This window comes from Saimiri boliviensis, chromosome 14 (assembly GCF_048565385.1).
Source record: "Saimiri boliviensis isolate mSaiBol1 chromosome 14, mSaiBol1.pri, whole genome shotgun sequence".
In the NCBI taxonomy this organism is placed as follows: Eukaryota; Metazoa; Chordata; class Mammalia; order Primates; family Cebidae; genus Saimiri; species Saimiri boliviensis.
In genome coordinates, this window is record NC_133462.1 from 47,318,555 (window position 1) to 47,338,320 (window position 19,766).

General features: G+C 44.5%; 1 protein-coding gene across 4 annotated transcripts in view; it reads left to right on the top strand.

The window, feature by feature from the left end:
- The first annotated feature begins 224 nt into the window (after positions 1 to 224).
- The window catches only part of DSTYK (dual serine/threonine and tyrosine protein kinase), a 68,904-nt gene continuing 49,362 nt past the window's right edge, over positions 225 to 19,766 (top strand). For all 4 annotated transcript variants that reach the window (XM_003938326.4, XM_003938327.4, XM_010348962.3 and 1 more), the window contains exon 1: positions 225 to 661. In XM_003938326.4, the coding sequence (XP_003938375.1) occupies positions 397 to 661 (265 nt within the window). In that variant the 5' untranslated portion in view covers positions 225 to 396. The remainder of the gene's footprint in view (positions 662 to 19,766) is intronic.

Sequence of the window (19,766 nt, forward strand, 5' to 3'; positions counted from 1 at the left end):
AACACTTTTTAAAACAAGGAGAGTGCGAAAACACAAGAACGAGTGAGGGTTTTCTCTAAAAGGCATCAGTCCCATCCACAGCCTCCCCTTCTCCAGCCTTGGGGTTTTGGCGCTTGGTCCCACTAAGACTACAAGTCCCAGGAGACCCCGCGGCGACCGTGTCCTCCAGTGGATCCTTCCCTCACGCTTTTGGATCGTGAAGAGAAAGGTTCCGTTGTCAGCGCACTGCGGGTTGGTTTGTTTGCAACAGCAGTGACGGAGGTTGGGAGTCAGTCCGACTGCAGGCGGGGGTGTCTGGAGGCGGATTCCTCCTCCTTTCGGCACTGGGGGGCGGGGAGGAGGGACGCCGGGCCAGCGGCCTGGGACCAAGCCGCGAAGATAGAGCGGGTCGAGGAGATGGAGGGCGACGGGGTGCCGTGGAGGAGCGAGCCTGTCTCGGGTCCCGGCCCCGGCGGCGGCGGAATGATCCGGGAGCTGTGCCGGGGCTTCGGCCGCTACCGCCGCTACCTGGGACGGCTGCGGCAGAACCTGCGCGATACCCAGAAGTTCTTCCGCGACATCAAGTGCTCCCACAACCACACTTGTCCCTCCTCCCCCACGGGCGGCGGCGGGGCCGAGCGCGGCCCTGCCGGCGATGTCGCCGAAACCGGGCTGCAGGCGGGTAAGAAGGGCAGCCCGAAGGGCGAGAGGGCAGGAGAGGCGAATCGGAGGGCGGACCGCACCCCTGCCCTGCAAAACAAGCCCGAGAAGAGGCGGAAAGGGGCGGCCGTGCGGTGTGGTCGGGCTCCCGGGCCTGGGCCGGCCGGACCCGGGATGCCTTGGGAGGGCATCCGTCTGAGGAGGGGAGGAAGGGGTCCGCCGAGGGCCCGGCCGGGGGACCGGGAGCCAGGGGCGACCGAGGGCCCGAGTTCGCGGAGCAGGACCCCGGGGGCCGGGCTGTGCGCTGGCGGGACGGGCGGGAGGGCATTCTGCGAGGGCAGCGGTTAATCCGAGGAGTGGGGAAAGTTGCTCCGGATTGGGGAGGGGCGGGTGCGCAGTTGTGGGTCAGAGCCCCAGCTTAGGGATGGAGCAGAGGCGGCAGGGTGTCCCAGGAGTCCGAGGAGGCCATGGGACTGCAGTGGGGTGTGTAGGTTTGATGATGTATGTGAAATGTGTTCACACCGATCGTGAGGCAGCTCTGTGAAGAGGGAGCATTCTCTAAGTCAGGTTGGGGATCGCCAGAGGAAATCATATCTCATGGGTGCCAGGGAATTTCGAGAGATGTTGCTCTTGCTAATGGTGAGGAAGAGAGGAAGGGAAGGGATCGTTTTGGTCCTGAGCCAATGGAGAACTAGCTACTCTTGCCCTTCTTGCATGATTCTTTCTAGCATGTGCTGAAGGTCCGCAAACACTTAAAATCGTGCATGGTCTTTAATCTTTCCTAATATCTTGCTTCCTTTTAAACTGCTGTTGGTGGGGAACTGGAGGATTTGTTAATTACCTCGTCTAATTAGGAAATAACTTTAGGTTGGATGGGAGAAGGGACTAGCATTCCATGTAGATACATATCTTCCCCAAGATATGTAACAGCAAAGAAATCTGTGGGTTTAATTTAGTAATTCTCAAATTAAAGTATGTATTAAGCTCAACCCAGGGGCGTATTAAAAATGCCATGTCTCATGCTGTAGCTCGTAAATTCTGATTGAATAGGTATGGGAACTGGGTCCTAAGAATCTAATTTAACATGAAAAGACTCTGGAGAGGCCGGGCTCGGTGGCTCACGTCTGTAGTCCCAGCACTTTGGGAGACCCAGGAGGGCGGATCACCTGAGGTCAGGAGTTTGAGACCAGCCTGGACAACATGGTGAAACCCCGTCTCTACCAAAAATACAAAAAATTAGCCATGTGTGGTGTCGCACGCCTGTAATCCTAGCCACTGGGGAGGCTGAGGCAGGAGAATTGCTTGAAACCAAGAGGTGGAGGTTATAGTGAGCCGAGATCATGCCATTGCACTCCAGTCTGGGCGACAGAGTGAGACTGTCTGAAAAATAAATAAGTAAATAAAAATAATAATAAAAAAAGACCCTCGGGATTGTGATGCAGGTGATCTGTTAAAATACTTTCAGAACCTGAATTTAGATGCTGATAGCAAATTTGAACACGAGGCTCAGAACTGGATGAAATGTCCTGACTTTGCATGTTACATCTTACATTCCCAAAGTTTTGCACTTAATATCGTAAATCTGACTGGGAATCCAGAAATGGGGATAAAAATAAGATACTAAGATTGTAACAAGGTCCTAAATGATACTATTTTATTTAGTTGGTCTGGATAGGAATTTAAAAAGCTTTATTTTACCTCATAGCATAAAAGGAGAGGGATGAGTAGTTTTTCTGAAGTTGTGGTTTTTACATATTACATCCAGAAATATGCTGTCCTGGAATGGACTTGTAGAGAGATCTAGTATCTGTGAGGCCGTCAGAAACCAACTGGTGAGAAGGGCTAATGTTTTCTGAGATGATCCCCAGAATGTGTACTTTCACCTCCTCCCATGACAGTGCTTTCCAGAGGTGTCCCCTGCTCAGAAGTTTTTCCTCACAGCTTATCTTAAAAAGTCCTCTATTGCTGTTCTTATTTTAAAACAACTGTTTATTTTAGATTTGCTTCTAAAACAAAGAGAATCGATTCACCTCAGAGAGATGGAGGTTTTCAAGGCACTTTGGTTGGCTCTTGTTTTTATTCTTTAAAAAACAAGACATACAAATATACCTTTGCATTTCGCCTCACTGGCTTTTCTAGGACTGTATCATGAACTAATCTTTGCGTATTTAAATCTCTTCACCGCTGGAGGCTGTCCATCCCAAATAAAAACCTGGGAGGGTACAGATGGCAGGACTGGGAGCAATTTGGTTTTGTTCCATAAAATGCTTCTCTTTCCTTTCGGCATGGAGAGTTTGGGGGTAAAAAAGCACCAGGGAAGGTTAGTGAGGGGACACTTACTGTGTACATTTTAGGGATGCATTTTCCTGTTTAGGTGGTCATGTCAGAAAGTAGAAACCACTCCTGAAAAGACAACCAGCTCTTGTTCTCTCCATTTACAGGCCATCTTTGTAAGGTCAAGTTCATTCAGAGACTGTCTTAACTTCCTTTTTAAAAATTTTTGTAGAGGTAGGGTCTCGCTTTGTTGCCCAGGCTGGTCTCAAACTCGTGGCTTCAAATTATCTTCCCACCTCAACCTCCCAAAGTGCTGGAATTACAGTAATCAGCCACCACATCTGGCCTTCAACTTTCTTTTATGAATGTTAGCCTCTGATTAATTAGGAACTTGGAATGTCGAGAAACACTCAATTCTTACCCTAACAAACCTATAGGTTTTAAGCATCATTTCAGATGGAAGTGTGCCTCTAGGTTGATGTAGTAGTATGGTAGTTGGGCGGTTGAAGGATGATCAGAGCTTAACTCTAAATTTGAAGTGATTGGACTAAAAGGAAGTTAACAATAGTAAAACAATTTTAATATCTATTTATATACTGTTTGTAATGCCTTATGATACCAAAAAGTTTTACTGTCTCACTTTCAACCACAAAAGAGATTAAAGAACCCCAAAATAGTATTTCTCTAAAATTGTATAGCTCTATATTCAATGAGGTCAGTGTAGAGGATATATAATGTACATGATATTTTAGAAATTAAAAAGTAAGGCTGGGTGCAATGGCTCACACCTATAATCCCCGAACCTTGGCAGGCTGAGATGGGTGGATCACCTGAGGTCAGGAGTTCAAGACCAGACTGGCCAACATGGCCAAACCCTGTCTCTACTAAAAATACAAAAATTAGCCGGGCAGGGTGGCGGGCACCTGTAATCCCAGCTACCTGGGAAGCTGAGGCAGGTGTATCGCTTAAATCCAGGAGGCAGAGGTTACAGTGAGCTGAGATTGCCACACCACTGCACTCCAGCCAGGGTGACAGAATGAGACTCAGTCTCAGGAAAAAAAAAAGTAAGTAGAATGGAACTCCAAAATGGTCTTCTGTTGTTAGAGTAGCTTGGCCTATACAAAGAAAACTAAAATATAAGTAGTTTCCTTGGCTCAATTCTTTCCCCTGCTGCCCAACTCATTGGCCTTTTTACTTAGCTATAGGGCATGAGGGCCCCTTTATCTATTGATTTTCTTATGTCAGAGGGATCATAAGTAATGAGATAAAGACTTTGGGCTGGGCGTGGTGGCTCAGCACTTTGGGAGGCCGAGGCAGGTTAATGACCTAAGGTCAGGAGTTCGAGACCAGCCTGACCAATATGGAGAAACCCTGTCTCTACGAAAACTACAAAAATATTAGCTGAGCTGGTGGCGCATGCCTGTAATCCCAGCTACTCAGGAGGCTGAGGCAGGAGAATCCCTTGAACCTGGGAGGTGGAGGTTGCGGTGAGCTGAGATCACGCCACTGCGTGTACTCCAGCCTGGGCAATAAGAGCGAAACTCTGTCTCAAAAAAAAAGAAAAGGCTTTGAGCACTTCTGAGAAAAGGCAAGGTGGAGTATTACAGAGTAGCAGAGAGAAAAGTACTTTTCTTTTCCTTTCTTTTTTTTTTTTTGAGACAGAGTCTCTCTGTGTTGCCCAGGCTGGAGTACAGTGGCATGATTTTAACTCACTGCAACCTTCGCCTCCTGTGTTCACGTGATTCTTCTGCTTCAGCCTACTGAGTGGCTAGGACTACAGGCACCCACCACCACGCCCAGCCAATTTTTTTTCTTTGTATTTTTAGTAGAGACGAGGTTTTACAGTGTTGGCCACGGTGGTCTCAAACCCTTGACCTGAAGTGATCTGCCTGCCTCGGCCTCCCGAAGTGCTGGGATTACAGGCATGAGCCACTGTGCCACGCATGGAAAAGTATTTTTCTGGTTTTATGATCCAGTAAGGTTCCTAACTGTTGCAATTCGTCATAAGCCTCTCAATTTTAAGAAATTGGAGTGGGCCAGTTGTGGTGGCTCATGCCTGTAATCCCAGCACTTTGGGAGGCTGAGCTGGGCAGATCACCTGAGGTCAGGAGTTCCAGACCAGCCTGACCAACATGGTGAAACCCCATCTCTACTAAAAATATAAAAATTAGCAGGGCGTGATGGCGTGTGCCTGTAATCCCAGCTACTCAGGAGATGAGGCAGGAGACTCCCTTGAACCCAGGAGTTGGAGATTGCAGTGAGCCAAGATCGTGCCATTGCACTCCAGCCTGGGCATCACAGAGAGACTCTGTCTCAAAAAAAAAAAAAAAAAGAAAGAAATTGAAGTGACTTAAATGTATCTTGTTGGAATGCTGTGGTCTGTGCTGCCTTCTTTGAATCCTGGTTTCACCTCTTACTAAGCAAATGATCTTGAGCAAATCACAACTGTGTTGTGCCTTCATTTCCTCATCTGGAAATAGGGATTATAATGGTACTGATCTCTAGGGTTCTTTGGAATGAATCTATGTACATGTTTAGAATAGGACCTGGGCTGGGTATGGTGGCTTACACCTGTAATCCTAGCACTTTGGAAGACTGAGCAGGGTGGATCACTTGAGGTCAGGAGTTCGAGACCAGCCTGGCCAATATGGTAAAACCCCATCTCTACTAAAAATACAAAAATTAGCCGGGCACGGTTGTGGGTGCCTGTAATCCCAGCTACTCAGGAGGCTGAGGCAGGAGAATGGCTTGAATCTGGGAGGCGGAGGTCGCAGTGAGTTGAGATTGCCTCACTGCACTCTAGCCTGGATAACAGAGCAAGACTCTGTCTTCAAAAAAGAAAAAGAAAAAAAGAACAGCGCCTGGTAAGGTGCTATGTGAGTACTAGCTATTATTCAATAAATATCTGAGTGCCTGGTGTATACTGGGCAATGGTGCTAGGTATGGGGGATAAAGAGTCAAAGACATTACCCTTGGCCTTAAGCCAGTGAAGATCAGTCTTTCCCTCCTATACTTTTCTCTTAAGAAAGAAAAAATAATTATAATTATCATCAATCATTAATGGTGGATGATAGATTAAGAAAGTCTAAGAAGACCTGAACTTGGTCCTCTAGAAAGGTATAATCTAAACCATGTATATGTGCAAGACATAAAACACATACATAAAAATGCAGAATGGTAAGATAGGTTAAAAGCATTTTGTGTGAGTTATAATTCTCAGGGTTTTTATAAGTCTTTGCCTTTGGTGAGCTCACAGCTGTGTTTCTCCAACACTCTTCACCTTCTTTTGTCATACACCGTTTAAATGTGCCAGCGTTTAAAAGAAGGGGAGAAGCACTAGTGTACTTATTTAAAATAGGCATTTTTGGCCAGGTGCAGTGGCTCACTCCTGTAATCCCAGCAGTTAGGGAGGCTGAGGTGGGGGGGGGGCGGGGTTTACCTGAGGTCAGCAGTTCAAGACCACCCTGGTCACCATGGTGAAACATCGTCTCTACTAAAATACAAAAATTAGCTGGGCATGGTGGTGTGCACCTGTAATCACAGCTACTTAGGAGGCTGAGGCAGAATTGCTTGAACCCAGGAGGCAGAGGTTGCAGTGAGCTGAGATCATGCCACTGCACTTCAGCCTGGATGGTAGAGTGAGACTCTGTCTCAAAAAAAAAATAAATAAATAAAAAATAAATAGGCATTTTCCTTGGTCATCTCAGAAATCTGTATGGTAACAAGTTTAAGTGGCAGAGTGACATTTGGAGAAGGGATAAAAAATTGAGAGAGAAGAGATTCTTTAGAGCTTCATTTTATAGAGCTGTCATTTTTGTGTGGCTGAGGGGTGGGGAGAAGAAGCTGAGATTATGGGGTGAAGCACGCTGACAGCAGTGATGAGACTGGGATGGGTGTGCGCTGTGGTAGTTTGCCGTCGTCTGTTTAGAAGAGTTGCCAGTGCATTTCAACATAAACTCAGTAAAGATAGTGGTATCATTTTGGTTCTTATTACTTTTAATAAAAGGTAATCTTTTTGAAGGTAATACTTAGATTAACAAAATCCCGTTTTTCCAAGAATGTCCAAAATTCGCTCTTTCTTTCTTAATTTTATTCCTGTATGGAGGCAGCATACAGTGGTCAAAAGCAAGCATAGCATTCTAATGAAACCTGGATTCCTATTCTAATGCATTCTCTTTTTAACTATGTGACAAATAGGGGCAAGTTACTTGACCTATTTGAATCTTGGGTTCTTCATATATAAAATGGGAGTAATCCACAATGCCACATACTGTATCATTCCATCAATATGAAATATCCAAAACTGGCAAATTCATAGCGATAGAAAGTAGATTAGTGTTTGCCAGGGGATGTGGGGAGAAGAAAATGAGGAAATGATTGGTGACTGCTAATGGGTATGGGATTTTTTGGGGGGGAGATAAGAATGCTCTGGAATTAAATAGTGGTGAAGCTTGTACAACTTTGTGAACATACTAAAAACCACTGAATTGTACACTTAAAAGGGTTGAATTATATCTCAATAAATAAATAAAATGGGAGTGATAATACCTGCCTTACAAAGTTGTTGTGACATTTGGAGATAATATACACTAAAGCACAGGCATATAATTAGTGCTAAATTAGTGCTATTTGAGTGGGGTGTGTGTGTGTGTGTGTGTGTGTGTGTGTGTGTGTGTGTGATGAGCACTGATTTAGAAAGTTGGAACATGGAGTTGGCAGAAGAATGAGAGGAGCGGAAAGAGAATGTGGGACAGAATAATTTTGAGCTGGAGGCAGATTCAGGCCTGAGTCTCTAGCCTCCCAGTCTAATTCTGCTTCTGCGGCTCTTCCTTTGTTCTTTTTTGACCTGGCCATGGGCATACAATATGCACCCTGGCAGTAGAGAGACTCTGTTACAAATGAGTCATCACCCAGGCTCCACAGCTTGTATGGAACCATCATTTACTTCAGTGGGAGACTATCTGATTGAATGAGTATAATGTGACACTACCTACCCAGGCTCTTATTCTAGTTTCCACTCCCTGATGTTTAGGGTATCCGGTCCCTTGTTGCTGATCTTGCTGTCTCTTGCTCCCTGGGAGGAAATGGCTTCCCAACCACAGTGGGTCTTTGCACCCTTTCCCTTTTTAGCCTTTTTCCTTCCTAATCTTCCTTTCCTGGGGTAATCTGTTTCCCATGGCACAGATCTGCCTGCTGTTAAAAAGGGTTGGGACATTCTGTCTGCTTTTCTTTTCTTTTTTTTTATTTTATTTTTTGAGACAGTCTCACGCTGTTGCCCAGGCTAGAGTGCAGTGATATGATCTTGGCTCACTGCAAACTCTGCCTCCTGAATAAAAGTGGTTCTCCTACCTCAGCCTCCCAAGTAGCTAGTACTGCAGGCATGCACCACCACATCTATTTTTTTTTTTTTTTTTTTTTTTGTTTTGAGACGGAGTTTCACTCTTGTTACCCAGGCTGGAGTGCAATGGCGCGATCTCGGCTCACTGCAACCTCCGCCTCCTGGGTTCAGGCAATTCTCCTGCCTCAGCCTCCCGAGTAACTGGGATTACAGACACATGCTACCATGCCCAGCTAATTTTTTGTATTTTTAGTAAAGACGGAGTTTTACCATGTTGAGCAGGATGGTCTCGATCTCTGGACCTCGTGATCCACCCGGCTCGGCCTCCCAAAGTGCTGGGATTACAGGCTTGAGCCACCGTGCCCGGCCTTTTTTTTTTTTTTTTTTTTTTTGAGACGGAGTTTCGCTCTTGTTACCCAGGCTGGAGTGCAATGGCGCGATCTCGGCTCACTGCAACCTCCACCTCCTGGGTTCAGGCAATTCTCCTGCCTCAACCTCCTGAGTAGCTGGGATTACTGGCATGTGCCACCATGCCCAGCTAATTTTTTGTATTTTTAGTAGAGATGGGGTTTCACCTTGTTGACCTGGATGGTTTCGATCTCTCGACCTTGTGATCCACCCGCCTCGGCCTCCCAAAGTGCTGGGATTACAGGCTTGAGCCACCGTGCCCGGCCTTTTTTTTTTTTTTTTTTGTAGTGTGTTTCACTGTGTTGGCCAGGCTGATCTTGAACTCCTGGCTTCAAGTGATCTTGCCACCTTGGCCTCCCAAACTCCTGGGATTAGAGGTGGGGACCCCCGTGCCCAGCTTGCCTGCTTTTAAAAGAGAAAATACTATTGCCTTTAAGCTTGTTATCATTTGTAATATGTTTAGTTTAGTCTTAAAAGTCATTACTTATTTCAGCATGATTAGTTATTCAGCCTTGCAAGTAGTTTTTAAAGAAAGCATGGATTTAAATAAAAATCCAATCTGGTTTTTGTAGTTTGTTTTGCTCTCTCTACTTTCTTATTTTCTTTCTTCATGCCTCTGTTCTCTGTTTTACTAGGTTAAGAGAACAGGGAGTCTTCCTACAGTAAATGCACTTCTCAAAAACAATCTTTTGAAAATAAAACCTAAAAACATATTATGAAAATTAAGGGGAATGTAATTTTACCTTATACCTATTACTCAGATATGTAGGCTCTGCTCATATCTGAGTAATAAATGTTTTTATTTATTTGCTTTCTTTTCTTTCATTTTTCAAAAAATGTTAATTATTTTAATGCTGAATTTACTCCTGTGCCATAAGTTTTTGCTTCTTCAGTTTCTTCTGGGATAGATATATATATATTTTCAGGGCAGCCTCCTCTTCTGGTTTAGGAACAGTTTGTCCTTTTCAGTAAGGATCATCTCAGTGTGACAGAGAGAGCTCACGGATGGGTTGATCTGACCATGAGCTCTGTAGGTCCAGTGGTGCTTCTTAGGTGCTTTGTTCACTTGGAGATACTCAGTGACCAGAGAATCTACATCTAAACCCTTAAGTTCATCATGACTCTGCATTTTTTTTTTTTTTTTGAGACGGAGTTTCGCTCATTACCCTGGCTGGAGTGCAATGGCGCGACCTCGGCTCACCGCAACCTCTGCCTCCTGGGTTCAGGCAATTCTCCTGCCTCAGCCTCCTGGGTAGCTGGGATTACAGGCACGCGCCACCATGCCCAGCTAATTTTTTATGTTTTTAGTAGAGACGGGGTTTCACCATGTTGACCAGGATGGTCTTGATCTCTTGACCTCGTGATCCACCCGCCTCGGCCTCCCAAAGTGCTGGGATTACAGGCGTGAGCCACTGCACCTGGCCCTAAGACTCTGCATTTTTAAGCATGTACAGCAAAAATTCAGCACTCTTTTTGGGCTACTGACCTTGTGTCCAGCCTTACTGCTTGGTCTGGGCACACCTGCCAACTCTACCATTGTAATGTTGGAATAGTACACACTGTTTCTGTAAAGTGACCTCTTTCAGTTACTTCATGGCTTTTTGTATATGTATACCCTTGATGGCCTGAGAAGTGTCACCAGTATTCCTAAAGTGAACACAAAGATTTGAACCTCCTGATTTGCATGATTTTGTGGGGTTCTCTGGGTCAAGTGAATAGAGAACCATTTTCACAGATAACCTTCAAGCCAGGTGGGGGAAGAGGCACTTTTCTTTTGTGATAGCTGTGGGTATTGTTTGTCTTATCCTGCTGACAAGATTGTGTATCCCTAAGGGTAAGGACTGTGTTTTGCTCATTTTGTGGCCCCGGTAGTGCCTGCCATAGTATTTTGTACATAATGGGCTAATAAATATCTGTTAAATTATTTCCACAGCTGGTGGGTAATGGAATCATGTTTTGAAATTAAATGCAATTTGATTCTTTCTTCAGAAGGCCATTTTTGGCCCCATAGAACATGAAGATTTTGTAAATTCACGTACATTTTACTCTCTGGGCCCCTAAAAAAGAACAGTGATAAGCATTTTTAATGGATAACTAGTGAGGCTGCATTTGCATTCTTTTTTCTTAAAATTAAAAAAAAATTTGTGGGTGCATAGTAGGTGTTTATATTTATGGGATGGATACCTGAGATGTTTTGATACAGTCACACAATGCGAAATAAGCACATCATGGAGAATGGAGTACCTATCCCCTTAAGCATTTATCCTTTGTGTTTCAAACAATCTAATTACTTTCTTTAAGTTATTTTAAAATATACAATTAACTTATTATTGATTATAGTCACCCTCTTGTGCTATCAAATAGTAGGTGCAGTTGCATTCTATGCCAGTGCGTAGAATTATTTTCTTTTCTTTCTTTCTTTTTTTTTTTTTTGAGATGGAGTTTCTCTCTTGTTGCCCAGGCTAGAGTACAATGGTGTGATCTCGGCTCACCGTGATGTCCGCCTCCTGGGTTCAAGCGATTCTCCTGCCTCAGCCTCCGGAGTAGCTGGGATTACAGGTATATGCCAACATGCCCAGCTGATGTTTTTGTATTTTTAGTAGAGACGGGATTTCTCCATGTTGGTCAGGCTGGTCTTGAACTCCTGATTTCAAGTGTTTTGCTATTCTTGACCTCCCAAAGAGCTGAGATTACATGCGTGAGCCACTACACCCGGCTCCAAAGAATCATTTTAATGTTCCAGAGAATGATTTGCATGCAATAAAGTAGACCTGAGCTCCACCATGATATGGGAAGTAAATTCTCAATATTCATTCACTCAGCAAATCTTTATTTAATGCCTGACTCTGTGCTAGGCACAGGACACACATTGGTGAACACTCTGTCCAACTAACTGAGATTATTAATTCCAAATTGATGTTATGAAGGACAGAAGGATTAGTGTTTCATCATGTCCCCCGAGAGGACTTTTTACAGATTGGTTCTCTACTTAACTATTAGTTGTCTCTGAGTGGGTAGAAGTGTAGGGCATATGGGAAGTTAAAATGAACTTTAAGATTAAATGGCATTGATAAGAATAGGAGTTGAGGTCGGGCGCAGTGGCTCATACCTGTAATCCCAGCATTTTGGGAGGCCAAGGCAGGCGGATCACCTGATGTCAGGAGTTCAAGACCAACCTGGCCAACATGGTGAAACCCCATCTCTACTAAAAATTTTTAAAAATTGTCTGCTGGGCGCGGTGGCTCATGCCTGTAATCCCAGCACTTTGGGAGGCCGAGGCGGTTGGATCACGAGGTCAAGAGATCGAGACCATCCTGGTTAACATGGTGAAACCCCGTCTCTACTAAAAATACAAAAAAAATTAGCTGGGCATGGTGGTGCATGCCTGTAATCCCAGGTACTCAGGAGGCTGAGGCAGGAGAATTGCCTGAACCCAGGAGGCGGAGGTTGCGGTGAGCCGAGATCGCGCCATTGCACTCCAGCCTGGGTAACAAGAGTGAAACTCCGTGTCAAAAAAAAAAATTATCTGGTTGTGGTGGTGGGTGCCTGTAATCCCAGCTACTCGGGAGGCTGAGGCAGGAGGATCTGAACCTAGGAGGCGGAGGTTGCAGTGAGCTGCGATTGTGCCATTGCACTCAAACCTGGGTGACAGAGACAGACTCTGTCTCATTAAAAAAAAAAAAAAAAATAGACTGGGCGCATGGCTCACACCTATAATCCCAGCATTTTGGGAGGTGGAGGCGGGCAGATCATGAGGTCAAGAGATCGAGACCATCCTGGCCAATGTGGTGAAACCTCATCTCTACTAAAAATACAAAAATTAACTGGGCATAGTGGCCTATAGTCCCAGCTACTCGGGAGGCTGAGGCAGGAGAATCGCTTGAACCCTGAGGCGGAGGTTGCGGTGAGCTAAGATCACCTCACTGCACTCCAGCCTGGTGACAGAGGGAGACTCCAAAAAAGAAAGAATAAGAATTGAAATGTTCTGCCCATTTTCTGACAGTAGAGGAAAATCAGCCTATTTTCTCTTTGATGGAAAAATTACATCATCTTGTTTATATGGTTCAAATGCAGAATGCATTTATGAAGATTTACCGTTAGAGCTTCTTTTATTTCTGTCTTTAGAAAGTTACTCACAGAGAAGCCAGTATGAGCACAAGGTGTGGGTGGATGTGGTTTTTTTGGTTATGATTGTAAGATATAAGGTTAATTTGCTCCTTCTTACAGGAAAATGGCCTTTAGGGATGACAGGGTTTGCTTCCTGCTTGGTGCAGGGAATCTGAGTAGTGTCATTCATAACAAGACTACAGAGGGTGAGTCCATGTGGGGGTGGAATTTTTCTATTTTACCTCTCCAAGGTCTGACTGGAGTGCCCTGTAAGGATGTCTACTCTCAGTATAGGCCATTCCCAGGCTTGAAGGTTGGTTCTGTTCTTTACCAAATGGTGAGTTTGGTGATCTTGTGGATCCTGGAACTTGACACTTACGTGACCAGAGGAGAACAGATGTAACAGTGTTTAAGATTTGTATCTCCTTTCTTTGAGCTGTAAATGAGACTCTCCGAGAAAGTTCCTTTATGCATAATGTTCTTCCAAAGTCCAAACCAAAACTCTCAGAAGTAAAGTTGATCGGAGCATGGAGACTCACCAGTATCCCCTGCGGGCTTCTGGTTGAAGTGGCCGTCACATGCGTTTTTCTGTTTTCTTCTCTTGGCAGTGTGAACAGTTTGGATATTTTCCCCAGCTGTGTGCCACGTGGCTGTGGGAACCTTTTGACCACCACTTTCTTTGGAGTTGGGCTTTATTATAACTTGCTTCCGTTCCCTGGGGTGGTGTGCTCTGGGCAGGAAGATGGGAAGTAGGCCTTGAGGATTGTTTTGCTTTTCACTTGTCTAACTAGTGATACAACAGAATTGTCCCAAAGAATTATGTCTAGGTTATATATTTATAAAAGCCTTTGATTTTTTTTTAAAAAAATTCACTTCTTTTTAAAAAGTACTTTTATTCCCAAAGTGTCTAACTTTAGTTCATCAGATTAAGAGCTTTAGTACCTTATGTATGCCAGACAGGTTTCAGGTTAGATCTTTTTTGTCTTTTCCAGTCTACTTAATGTGGAGAAAATGTCCCAGGATTTTTTTTTTTTTAAATCAAGTCAAACTTGTCAGAGGAAAGACTAAGGCCCTATCACAAATACAGCTAGGTTACAAGATTAGTTTGTATAAAAGCTCTTTCTGTTCAAATGAGAGGGATGGTGAGTGAACCAGTATTATGTTTACTTTTTAGGAATATTCCATATGATAAACTGTAGCCTTAGCGTTTAATATTATGGCGATATCTAGGTGCAAGGAGGAATGTGGGGTAATATAGCTAGTAGAAGAAAAGTCATTTTTGGCTGGGCGTGGTGGGTCACTTGTATAATCCTAGCACTTTGGGAGGCTGAGGTGGGTGGATCACTTGAGCTCAGGAGTTCGAGACCAGCCCAGCCAACATGGTGAAACCCCATCTCTACTAAGAAATAAGAAAATTATCCAGGTGTGGTGGTGGGCGCCTCTAATCCCAGCTACTCGTGAGGCTGAGGCAGGAGGATCTCTTTAACTCAGGGGGCAGAGGTTGCAGTCATCCGAGATCACGCCACTCCACTCCAGCTTGGGTGATAGAGCAAGACCCAGTCTCAAAAAAAAAAAAAAAAAAAAAAAAAATCCTTATTTTTTAGTATATAAGAACCCCACTGAGGAAACCTTTCACTTTCTCCTGATTGAACAACTGACATGCTCTTCTGTGTCTGTCCCATGGAGAGAATTGGAGAAGTTGGAAAAGTGGTTTGTTGGTATAGGTAAAAGTAGTCAGTGTATGATGGCGATAGAATCTTTACCACTAAGTAAACATAAGGGGACACTACAGGCAGTGCAAAGTCAAACTTCCTCTGGTGGTTTCTTGTTTAATGAACCTGATACTTATAGGTAACTTTCTTTCTTTTTTTTTTTTGAGATGAAGTCTCCCTCTGTCGCCCAGGCTGGAGTGCAGTGGTGCGATCTCGGCTCACTCCAACTTCCGCTTCCCGGGTTCAAGCTGTTCTCCTGCCTGAGCCTCCTGAGTAGCAGGGACTACAGGCGTGCACCACCACACACGGCTACTTTTTGTATTTTCAGTAGACGGGTTTCACCATGTTGGTCAGGATGGTCTTGATCTCCTGACCTCATGATCCGCCCACCTCGGCCTCCCAAAGTGCTGGGATTACAGGCGTGAGCCACCGCACCCGGCTGGTTGTAGGTAACTTTCATCAGAGTGTATTATAGTACAGCATCATGTTGGTCTGTACCATTAGACTTGAGGATTTGGATTCTAAGTCTGATCGTAAACTACTTACTTAGATCAGTGCCTTGAACTCCCCAGTCTCCGAACAGGCAACAGTAAACATCACAGGAAGACTGATGAGATAGAAGGTAATGTGCAGGGCGAAAGCAGAGACAGTGAAGAAACTGTTATTATTCAACTCCCATTATTGCTGTATTTCTTTTTCCCAAGTGTTGTGAGAATAATAAAAGAGTTCTCATACCTGCTTCATGCAAATTTCCTAGCTGTTAACATTTTAATGCATTTGTTCCAACACCCAGTCTCTCCCCTTCCTGATATATATTAGGTATAGTCTTTTTCTGAACCTTTTGAGAGCCGAATGCAAATAGGTTGTCTTATCTAGTCTAAACACTCCAGTATGCATTCCTCCCAAACAAGGATTTGGTTCTATGATCACCATACAGCTCGCCAAATCAAGAAATTAACATGGATTTAGTACTACCATCCAGTCCACAGACCCTGTTTCAGTTTTGCCAACTGTCCCAACAATGTCTCCTTTTCCTGTTTTTTTTTTCTTTTGTTTGTTTGTTTGTTTTAATTGCAAGGCATATGATGTCAGCCCATCCCTGGAGATGTTTTCTTTACCTTAAATTCACTATTTTTAGGGCTGGGCACTGTGGCTGATGCCTGTAATCCTAGCACTTTGGGAGGCCAAGGCAGATGGATCACCTGAGTTTAGGAGTTTGAGACCAGCCTGGCCAACATGGTGAAATCCTGTCTCTATGAAAAATTCAAAAAAAGGCCGGGCGCAGTGGCTCACGCCTGTAATTCCCGCACTTTGGGAGGCAGAAGCAGTTGGATTACCTGAGGTCGGGCGCTTGAGACCAGCCTGACCAAAATGGAGAAACCCCATCTCTACTTAAAAAAAAAAATACAAAATTAGCCAGGCGTGGAGGTGCGTACCTGTAATCCCAGCTACTTAGGAGGCTGAGGCAGGAGAATTGCTTGAACACAGGAGGCAGAGGTTGTAGTGAGCCAAGATTGCACCATTGCATGCCAGCCTGAGCACAAGAGTGAAACTCTGTCTTTAAAACAAAACAAAATTAGCCAGGCATGGTGGCTTGCACTTGTAATACCAGCTACTTGGGAGGCTGAGGCAGGAGAATTGCTTGAACCCAGGAGGGGGAGGTTGTAGTAAGCTGAAATCATGCCATTGCACTCCAGCCTGGGCAACAAGAATAAAACTCTGTTTCAAACAAACAAACAAACAAACAAACAAAAAACCCTTTTTTCTTTACAATTGATTATTTTGTGGAGAGGTTTTCTTATATTTCATTGATACCCTGTTTTTCAAAAAAACTCCTTCCAATAGACCTAGCATTCACTGACAACTCCCATCTGTCTCAGTGGTGGGTTTTTTGCTGCTCTTGTTGTTTTCTTTTTACAGGCAAGGTCTTGCTTTGTTACCCAGGCTGGATGGAATGCAGTGGTGTGATCATAGCTCACTGCAGCCTTAATCTCCTGGACTCAAGCGATCCTCCTGCCTCAGCCTCCGTGGTATCTAGAACTACAGGCACATGCCACCATGCCTAGCTAATTTTTAAATTTTTTGTAGAGATGGGGGTCTCACTATGTTGCCTAGGCTGGTCTTGAACTCCTAGGCTCAAGCGATCCTCCTGCCTCAGCCTCCCAAAGTGCTAGGATTACACCATGAGCAATCGTGTCCAGCCCAACGGTTATTTTCATATCTATAATTCCTTCTATAGGTATTAGTTATAGTCTACTGTAAAGAAGAGCTTTCCTTTTCTCTTGTTTATTTATCTGAGTGTAGACTTGTGAATTTTTCAATGGATTATAATATTTTCCTATCACTTTTTATTTTTATGCTTAAATTGTCCCCACTTTGGTAAGTAAGTTTCCTTTCAAGCTGGTTCTTGTGTCCTTTTGACATATTCTCGCCTTTGGATCATTCTCAATGCTTATAAACTGTTTTACGTTGCCTTTCAAGTGCCAGAAACTAAGCCCTCTGTGAAGCATGGGGTTGGCTTCCTTCAAGGAACTACTTGATCTCTGCATCCCATACATTAAAGCCTCAACTGCCAGCTGCAGTTTCCTCTGTAGCGTGACCAGTCTCAGGAGCCGTTTCACTCAGGAGCTTGTTGAGCATGCTGCAGAGCGCGTTGCCATTTCACATGGCTCCCAGGGGGTATCAGCCCCTAGGGAGCCGGTCTCCTCTCCCCAGTTGCCGATACTATTTGCTTTTTAAAATCTGTGAGAGATCTTAACATGGCCCTAACATAGAATAACTTTAGAGACACTTCTGCCAACTTAACTTTTCCAATTCCAGCAAGAGCTTTGGCTACTGGAGTGCATTTCAGTCTCTAATCTTCAATAACCATCCCCTTCAAATGAAATACCTTGTACTACTTGGTCCTGAAGATTCTGAAAGCCAGACTACCTAAGCATCTGTTTTCCTTAAATGTGAGGGTACCTCCTATTTTTTTTTTTTTTTGAAATAAAAAAAGTCAATCTTTCATATTTAGCTGAAGGTTAGAGATCTTGTTTGGGAAGGATAAATGAATATTTCTTGACTGATTTTTTTCTCTCAGCCCCTGGAATTTTTGTATCTCAGTACATAAAAGCTTGTGGTAGAATTGACTATAGTAGAAAGACTATATAAGATTACTTTCTCAATTTAGGATTTGTTCTTTTCTCTACTTCTGGTACAGATAGTAAGAAATAAAACATCACTACCTATTTGTAGAAATTCATATTTGTGTCACTGGTTGCCTCAGTTAACTAAAAATCCTTTGTTTTTCATTTGCTTTCAGAGGGGACTTAAGTTGACTTCCCATAAAAGCATGAAGTTCAATGTTAGAAATGATATTTTTGGCCAGACATAGTGGCTCACACCTGTAATCCCAGCACTTTGAGAGGCCAAGGTGGGTGGATCACCTGAGGTCAGGAGTTCAAGACCAGCCTGACTAACATGGTGAAACCCCATCTCCACAAAAAAAAAAAATTAGTGGCACGAACCTGTAGTTGTAGCTACTTGGGAGGCTGAGGCACGAGAATCACTTGAACCTGGGAAGTGGAGGTTGCCATGACCTGAGATCATGCCACTGCACTCTAGGCCGGTGTGGTGGCTCACACCAGTAGTCTCAGCACTTTGGGAGGTGGAAGTGGGTGGATCACCTGAGGTCAGGAGTTCAAGACCAGCCTGGCCAACATGGTGAAACTCCACCTCTACTAAAAATACAGAAATCAGCTGGGTGTGGTGGCACAAGCCTATAATTCCAGCTACTTGGAAGGTTGAGGCCAGAGAACCACTTGAACCCAGGAGCGGGGGGGTTGCAGTGAGCTGAGATCACACCACTACTCTAGCCTGGGAGACAGAGCAAGACTCTGTCTCAAAACAAACAAACAAACAAAAATTAGCCAGGTATGGTGGCACACACCTGTAATCCCAAATACTCAGGAGGCTGAGGCAGGAGAATTGCTTGAAACTGGGAGGGGGACGTTGCATGAGCTGACATCACACCATTACAATCCAGCCTGGGTGACAGAGTGAGACTCCGTCTCAAGAAAAAAAAAAAAGAATTTCACTGAAAAGAGCCTACTGTTTCTTTTAGCAAAGAGACTCTAGAGATCTCAGGTAGAGTAACAGTTTTCAAAAGTAAGTGCCAGCCAGTGGTAATGCTGTGGTTTTCTCCACATGCTTTATTCCTCATGGTTTGGGACAACTTTCATAGGAATTATATCAGTCTGCTTTACATTGAGGTCCTACAGTTACTGAATTGCATTTAACCCCATATTGGAAAACAATGTGGTGTAGGGGCATTGTCTACCAGTCCCCAGCAGCCTAGGTGCAGTCCCTAGTAACCAGGGGTTACCCTGCGGTTCACTGCTCAGAGAAAATGGAGAAATCTGGGCTGGTTTTTTGTTTCTTTTTGAGACGAAGTTTCACTCTTCACTCAGGCTGGAGTGTGGTGGTGCCATCTCAGCTCACTATAACCTCTGCCTCCCAGGTTCAAGAAATTGTCCTGCCTCAGCCTCCTGAGTAGCTGGGATTACAGGTGCCAGCTACCACACTGGCTAGTTTCTGTATTTTTAGTAGAGATGGGGTTTCACCGTGTTGGCCAGGCTGGTCTGGAACTCCTGACTTCAAGCGATTCACCCGCCTTGGCCTCCCAAAGTGTTGAGATTACAGGTGTGAGCCACTGCACCCAGCCTGGTTCGCTTTTTCTCAGCATCCATTTCCTCATCTTTATTATTATTATTATTTTGAGGCAGAGTCTCACTCTGTTGCCCAGGAGAAACACACAGTAGTGTTATCACAGATGACTGCAGCCTCGATCTCCCCAGCCTCGAGCAATCTTAACACCTCAGCCTCCTGAGCAGCACACCACCATGCCTAGCTGATTTAAAAAAAATTTTTAGTAGAAACGAAGGTGTGGTGGGGGTTGCTTCCTTTGTTGCCCAGGCTGGTCTTGCACTTCTGAGCTCAAGCCATCCACCCATGTCGGCCTTTCAAAGTGCTGGGATTATAGGCTTGAGCCACCATGCCTGGTCCATTTCCTCATTTTTTTTTTTTTTTTTTTTTTTTTTTTTAAGAGAGGGGGTTTCACCATGTTGGCCAGGGTGATTTTTGAACTCCTGACCTCAGGTGATACGCCAGCCTTGGCCTCCCAAAGTGCTGGGATTACAGGCATGAGCCACTGCGCCTGGCCTGCATTTCTTCATTTTTAAATGGAGTTAGTAATAGTCCTTGTCTGGTAGAATTATGAGCATTAAATGAGACGAGGCAAATAAAGT